The sequence below is a fragment of the Triticum urartu genome, chromosome 1 (assembly GCF_003073215.2).
Source record: "Triticum urartu cultivar G1812 chromosome 1, Tu2.1, whole genome shotgun sequence".
NCBI lineage: Eukaryota > Viridiplantae > Streptophyta > Magnoliopsida > Poales > Poaceae > Triticum > Triticum urartu.
The window spans coordinates 527,354,231-527,362,098 of NC_053022.1; the positions used below are offsets into that span (position 1 = coordinate 527,354,231).

A 7,868-nucleotide genomic window follows, 5' to 3' on the forward strand; every position below is an offset into this window, starting at 1 on the left:
AAACCATGACACTAGTTTTGGAACAAAGGGAGTATTAGCTTGCGAGAAACTCCTGCAGCACCAAACATGTCATGATCTTAAACTATTTGTCCGAATGTGCGAAGAGATATCATATTAGGAAAAATTACATCCATACGAGAACAATATCCAAGTTTAGAGCAATGATGGCTAAAATTCTGACGCCAATACAAGTGCAAACGAGATGTAGAGGAAATTTCAATCAATCTTTTGCAACTTCGCAACACCTTACCATAAGGCCAGCTCTCTCTATTCAGAGTACAATCCACCAAAGAACTGAGTTCAAAGTCAAAGGAAAAAAAAACAAATTGATGCGACCACAAACCAGCACCACAGCATTTCTTGTCGTACGCAACCCCACTAGCACATCAGATTAAGACTAACCCCTCTAGCACATCAGATTAAGACTTAAGCAAGAAACCAAGAGAAATCAGGCCTCATCTTCACTTTCTTCATCACTTCCGTAAATGAAGGGGAAAACAACATCTTTGTGCCCACCCAAGTAGCCACCGCTAGTGGGATGCAAAAGCTCTTTTGCACGGTCCTTGCACCCATAACAGTTACCTTATAAAACAAGGAAAGTGTATTAGCAGTAGAGATGCATAACTAAAGTATTTGCACACAAAAAAAAATCTGAACAACATAATAGATAGTTACCCGAGTCATTAGCTTCCAAAGGGGTGCAAAGATACACATCCTCCTCCTCTCTACAATCTGGATGCACCTCCGCAAAGAACAAACTAGATGGGTCACCTTGCATTTTCACAAGAAAGTTAAAGTGTACATATCCCTTTCCCCCCTCGATGATTAGGTTTCTTGCTTTCACTTCTATTACCCCGAGGTCAGTAGGCTGAAATACAAATGACACATGTAAATTAACAAGCCTGACAAGATATATTTTATTGCATTTCTAGTCTGCAAAATCAAATCATGGGATTTTAGCTATTCTAAGTAAACAATTAATTAACAAACTAGTCTAAAAGCAAGGTTAAATATTTGAGTACGATGTTCGCATACTTGCATATTGTTTTGCTTGGCATAGACGTTCAACGCTATTATCAAACTCTTCAGGTCATGCTCTTGGCTGCGCCTTAGCAGCTCCTCACGGGGCGGTGTCTTGGGCCTGCGAATGAGCTGGCGCTTTGCAGCAGCAACCCAGGCATCACCCAGCTCCTTGAGAGTAAAGGGTGATGGCCTAGGAGTGGGGTCTTCCCAGGTCTCCAACTCAGCAAATCCATCCCTACATACCAAATTTAACACATTAAAGCATAATCACTAATGACTTAACATAAAGTTATCTCAGAAAATTATATGACAGGCCAATTAGATGAGTATCTTGTCTAAACAAGTTGTTCATACAGGAAAAAACCACATGTACATGTGAGCACATATACAATATTCATATCTACAAATTTTATCATGCAAGGAACATTGCAATGATTAGAAGACAGTGAAGCACACATAGAGCATCTTTTTGGCAAAGTGGCTGTTATACTGGCAAATACTACGATAAGGTATGCTATATCAAATATGCATGAGATTCCAAAAGAAAAAGTTGAAAACACTCACTGGTCCATTGCCAAGGGATGGACAATGTGAGCTACCTGGTCCATTACCAAGAGTGCCACATCACAGCAGTACTAAGTTCTTTCCTTCCAGTTTGTACTTCCTCCTCTTAAGTATCAGATGGGACCGACAGTTATGTCTTTGTCCCTCAATTTGCTAGCGAAGGCTCAATGCAGAACTTGAAGAAAATATAGTTTTACTTTTGCTATGTCATAATCGGAAAGTTGGTGGTCTTGGTACCAGGTGGGCTGCCAGTACCAGAAACTTTCTAGCTTGGACACCCCCTCATAGTGTTGAAACTTACTCGGTTCAGTCCTATGAGTCCTTGGTACCATTGAAATGAGCGCATTGTTCATGCTCGAAAGAAATCAAGCGCATAGTTATTGCAAGATTCCCAATCTATACCCCCTATTTTAATAAGAGATTGTGACTGAATTGGTATACATCAATATATCTGTACACATCAATATATCCCAATTTGCATATAAACTCGTATCGCACGTGAATCGGAATGCTCCTGCACATAGCGAGTTGTTAGTGACAAGTGAAGTCCATGTGAATTAAACTGTATATGCACTTTGCAACCAAGGGGTGAGTTTTCGTCTCAACCACTGATCTGCATCGAAAATCATTAAAAAAAAGGGTGAACTGAAGCAAAAAATCATGTTTCAATCACCATTAACTCTCTGTTAGACTTAGTGTATCCTTGCCTCCTTGGCATGTATGGATAGTGCGCATGGACTTATAGTGTGAAATGGGGGAGCAATAAGCTTTTTAACAGCAAAATAAATAAAATGCATAGGCCACCTGGTCAGTATTTGGCATGGATAACAACTGAGCGAACTGTGCAAACAGTCTGTTAAAACAGATATCATTGTCGAAGGCTGAATGCCTATCTGTTGAAGCAATTAGATCGTTTAACACTAACTGTCACAGACCAAGCTCCTGAGAGCACAGATGTGAGGAGAGGCCTCCTTTTCTGTTTTATTATTGATCCGTTGTTACCTCTAGGTCTTACACGCTAGTCCATGGACAAATTTATTGATCCACGAGATCAGACCATTCCTGACAAACTCCAACTCTAGCTTAAGGAAGAAAAACTCTGACATATTCCTATCTTAACAAACTCAAACTCTGGAAACTAATTGACAAGCTTGGTAATAGAGATCACAAGGTATGCCCATTTAACCTGGTATTTTTTAGATGGCAAGTCGATCTTCATAAGGGCATTTTTGGTTGGGACCCATAACTTGCAATACCTTAAGTTAGGCATGTCATACTCCTTCAGGCTGGTGTTCATTTCTCTACATTAGCTTACCGTGCAACAAAAATCTCGCCACACTTCCTACTGCTTTGCCGCACTTCTTTCATCCATTTTGTGGCACCGGATTCGTCCGCCAAATCTTTGGCGCACCTCAGGTGGTGGGAGAAAACAGGGTTCCTCCAACTGCCCACGGGATGGAAATGATAGCACATACACGGGTATTTCACCACTCTGGGAAAAAGAAAGCGTGAACTCTCTCGTGTCTTTTCCCCTCCTCCCATTCTCTCCAATCTCGCCTTCATCTTCTCAACTATTCCTCTCCAAATCCCCCTTCTATTTTGTTTCCAAGCCCCCTACTCACTCCACTCAAAATCCCCATCCAGATCCAAGAAAAATCTTGAGTACCATGGCTGGTTTCTGAGAACTGCGGATGTTGCCCATTTCGTCACTCCATAAAAAATCATTTCTTCTCATTGGATTGGCAATGGCAAAGGGAAAGGGAAAGTTGGATGGCGATGGAGCTTCCCAGCAGAGAATCGTAAGTTGGGATCATGAACAGGCCAAGTTCATGTTGGATTTTTACATCGAGTACCGAAACAGAGCAGCATGCAGGCTTCGTTTTCAAAAAGCAACACCATATGAAGTGTGTTGATACTTTAAAGTTTAAACAAAGAGTTGGTTGTGGGGGTTCCACTTGAACAAGCTGATCGTCACTACAGACTACAAGGATAATTGGAAGATAGTCGAGACAGCTATGAATAGGAGTGATGGCTTTGATGCAGCCAAATGTAAAGTGGCTATTTCAAAGTCTGAAAAAGAACAACTTAGTGTAAGTTTTTTTCGTTCATATAAAATACACCATCCTAAAGAAATTTATGATACTGATTAGATTATACACATGCATGCAGGATAGGGCTAGGCACTTGCTCTTTAACACCATGGAAGTCCTTTCATGAAATGCAAGAACTTTTCATGGGCATAATGTTGATGATTCCCTTGCCATTTATCCAGAAACAGGTTTGGATGATGGAAGTGGACCACCCAACTGCAACTCACAAGAACTGAATGACATTCAGAATGCAAGTGGGGCGGGTAGCGGACACCGTCACATGACATCGCGGGCGCCCACACATGAGCATAAGAGAGTAAACTCACCACTTCATTGAACGGGGGTGACTATCATATTTGGCTACCAAAATTAAACACTATCCACACATTTTCGCCAGACCTGTGGCAGGTTACATGGCAATTATCCAAACAGGTCAATTTGCCACAGCTCAACTAAGCTATGGAAACCAACCAAACAACCCTGTTTTTGCCACAACTTAGCCATGCCACAACTGCGTCACCCGCCTAACCTTAGGTGTGGCAAAATGTGGCTGCCAACCAAACATGTCCTAAGAAACTGAAACCTGTACGCTGGGAGGAGAAGCATGAACCAAACCAAATATGCTTCTAGTTACCTATATGACCTAGCTCGTGTGCAAGTGGTAGGGAGATGGAACCAAATATAAGACGATGACATCGAATTGAGGGCACACGTGCAAATGCAATAAATTAGATGTCTACGCACCTGTTGAAGATATGTTCTTCACCAGAAACTGAACCCTGTTCACTGGGAGGAGAAGCGGTTCCACTCGAGGCTGAAGAAGAGCTCCGGGTTAATGACATCTCAGCTGATCAAGCCTGCAACAAGAGTGGGTGGTGAAATTGCCGGCGACCGGATCTTGCAGGCAAGGGCTAAGGTCAGGGGGTCTTTGGGGCAGCTCGACCCCACCTCGAGCTTCACTACACCCCTCAACTCCCCTTCACCTCTGTATAGGTCTAAAAAAGTGTTTGCTTGACTAACAAATTAGCTACGGCTCCAGTTTGTGAAAAGATTGTTGTGGCTAACAAAAATTGCAAATTAGGAGGTCGGCTACCTTCAAAGCGGAGGGATTGAAGAGGGTATTGGAGGCCGCGGTGGAACCAGGCGGCGGCTCGACCTTGATGTAGCGTCGCTGAGGCCTTGGAGGAGGCGGCGAATTCCTGGAAGCAGGAGGCGGCTGGACCTTGCTGTACCGTCGCTGAAGTATTGGAAGAGGCGGCGGCGAGGTCCTGGTGGATGACGTCGCGAGATCCTGCTTCTTCACTGTAGGCGGCGGCGGCGGCGTGATGGACGGGGTGGGGGCGGGGGGGACTGGGCCGAGACGATGAGAGGCGGCGGTGCGGTCGAGGTACCTAGGGTTGCGCCATGGAGGGCATGAGAAAGGGCGAGCGTGTAGAGATTTGGGTGGGGATTGGGGAAGCAAGGTGTCTCTTTTCGGTCAGCCAGTGGGGTCTCGTGGTGTGCGATGGCAAGGTTGTAATTTCTTCCCGACTCCATCATACTACCTCATTTCCGATTTACTCCCTTCGTTCCAAATTACTTGTCGCAAGTATGGATATATCTAGATGTATTTTAGTTCTAGATACATCCATTTCTGTGACGAGTAATTTGGGACGGAGGGAGTATATAACTCCATATGCACAACAGTCGTCGCCTCCCAACTCTAACCGCAAACTCGGTCCTTCTTCTCTTTCCCATCCAGCAGCCTTGTCGACAGCAAGAGGAGTGGGGACCCGTCTATCTCATTTTTTTCCTTTAGGGTTTGCTTCTTCAGTGACACCGACGAGGTGGTGGCGACGATGGCGTGTTAAAATAAGGTCTCTATGGCCTCTTCCTACCTCGACGCCTTCCGATCCAACGCCGACGAAGGGCATATGAGAGTTTATGTTCCCTGATCTGTTGGTTCCCTTCAGATCTTGGCGGCTCATGGGCAGGGATCCCCTCCTCCAAAGCGGCTCCCCTCCCCTATGCCTATATATATACTTACTTGAGGGCGTGCCCCCTCTTTTGCACACAATTTCTGTGCAAAAGGATTGCCCCTCCCTCACAATGCAAGAGATAACCATGTAAATGAACTGAATAGAGAGCTAGTAGACCGACAATTATAAAGATAACCGAACATCAATGTGATCCAGATACATATTGGTTCCAAGCTTATTGATGCCTGGTTTGCACGAGATTTTATTAGATACCAGGCAGTTAATTGAAAAATCTAACTACTAACCAAAATAAAGCTAAAGATATAAGTAGACGACCTAAACCAGAACCAACTCATAGTTTTGGGCATCCACAAGTCGAACCCTTAAAACAAAGAGTTGAAACGTGTAGGCAAGGAAACATACAATAATTCATGCAAATCACCTATCAAACAACCTTCTTAGGTAGGATATATATTACATTCGCATGCATTATGCAGAAGCAACAAAAAGAAGACTTCAGAGGAGGCATTGCAATAGACAAAGTGTAGGCAGAGAAGGTTCATCTCTCACGTCGCCGTGATCCTGTTCATCCTCACCCGCCAACACCATGCACGACTCTAAAGAACAGATTTGCAATAGGCAGGGTGTAGACAAACAAGGTTCATCTCTCACGTGGTCGTGATCCTGTTGACCCCCCACCCGTCAGCCATGCACAACTCTAAAGAACTCATATGCAATCAACTCGAACATCTTAACTCCCCATCTAAGTGTTTCTTCACCTTCTTGGTTTTTCTGCAAAAGTAACCAATCATTCAACCATCTGGCAATCATATTGGCAGAAACACGAGGATCATTAGTCTTGTTATTATCAAATATTATGCTATTTCTTAATATCCAAATTGTCCATAGAACTATTGAGACACCAACCAACATCATGTGCTTTTCAGCTTTTGCAAAAACTAAAACACGTCTGCTTCTGTACACCCCCCTAAACACAAGGACAGCTTAGATGAACTCATACCTCTTCATAACAGAGGGTATGATGGTCGTATTTTAGAAATATGTAGACGTTGTACAGCTGCTGGGCTTGCACATCCTTTTTTTCATTTAAAATCGCAAAAAACTATGAGGCTAGCAGGATCCAAACTACCAACTTCATGGTTTAGAGTTCAACATAATAACCAGCCAGCTACCACCAGTTCACATGATTACAAGCTTCTTTCTCAATATTTTCTTATTTCCTCTTTTCTTTTTTATTTTTCCTTTTTTCTTGTTTTTTCAAATGGTTTTGTTCGGTTTTTATTTTATTTTTCCTTTCTTTTTTCTGTTCCTTTTTTGTTTTTGTTTTATTTTCTTTTGCAATGTGCAAACTTTTTTCAATTTTGTTTTTCTAAAAAATGAGTGAACTTTTTTCCAAATTTGAGATTTATTTTCAATTCGTAAACATTTTTTAAATATTGATGATTTTTTTCAAAATTGATGAACTTTTTTCAAAATGAATGCATTTCTTAATTCAAGGAATAGTTTTTCACAAAATTGTTGGAGTTTTTTCAAAATCGGTGCACTTTTTTTCAAATCTTTGATTTTTTTTCCAAAATCCGTGATTTTTTTCCCAATTCAAGGTATTTTTCAATTTGTGAACATTTTGCAAATCCACGAATAGTTTTTGAAATCCATGAACTTTCCAAAAAGATCAACCCATTTTGAAAGTCAACGGTCAATTTGTTGTTCAGGTCAACCATGAAGAAGGGTTTCTTTGGTCCAACAACGAAGAAATCGATCGGGTGTACGCTACGAGCGACAGCTGATCGCTCATGTAGTTGGGCATGGCGTGCGAGCGCTACGTCCGCTGGAGCTAGGCAAGTGCACTGGGCTCGACGTCGTCGACCTGTCCATGAACCCGAGAATCACATGTACGCTACGTGCAAAGCAAGCTCAAACAAGCAGACTAGCATCTTGATCGATTTTGTCTAGCACACGTATGTGCAACTCGCCGGAGACCGCCGGCATGCTCGGTTCGCTCACCAAGCTCGTTCTTGGCGGTAACCGGCTGTCCGGTCAGATACCTCTGGAGATCGGCGGCAACTCGCTGTCTGGCGCGATACCGGCGAGCATCGGCAAGATTCCAGGTCAGATTGATCTTGACCTCAGCTGCAATGGCCTGTCGGGTGCAATGCCGAAGGAGTTCGCCGGGCTCACGTGGCTCGGCGTGCTCGACGTCTCGCACATCCAT

At 43.2% G+C, this 7,868-nt stretch overlaps 1 protein-coding gene across 1 annotated transcript; it reads right to left on the minus strand.

Annotated features, from left to right (window-relative positions):
• Positions 1-205: 205 nt before the first annotated feature.
• On the minus strand, positions 206-5,146 carry LOC125525833. The gene is made up of 5 exons (XM_048690843.1): positions 4,771-5,146; positions 4,422-4,534; positions 1,036-1,258; positions 676-868; positions 206-582 (listed from the first exon to the last, which is right to left on the minus strand). Exons 2-5 carry the CDS (start codon positions 4,517-4,519, stop codon positions 449-451), a joined length of 648 nt encoding a protein of 215 aa, XP_048546800.1. The 5' UTR covers positions 4,520-4,534; positions 4,771-5,146; the 3' UTR covers positions 206-448.
• Between the last annotated feature and the right edge of the window lie 2,722 nt (positions 5,147-7,868).

What these genes read in the sequence shown, in the direction of transcription:
- LOC125525833 (XM_048690843.1), bottom strand. Translation starts at nt 4,519, where the DNA reads ATGTCATTAACCCGGAGCTCTTCTTCAGCCTCGAGTGGAACCGCTTCT. An exon ending in CCAAGCAAAACAATATGCAA is followed by an intron (nt 869 to 1,035) that starts GTATGCGAACAT and finishes TTTGTATTTCAG; the next exon opens with CCTACTGACCTCGGGGTAAT. An exon ending in TTTGGAAGCTAATGACTCGG is followed by an intron (nt 583 to 675) that starts GTAACTATCTAT and finishes TTGTTTTATAAG; the next exon opens with GTAACTGTTATGGGTGCAAG.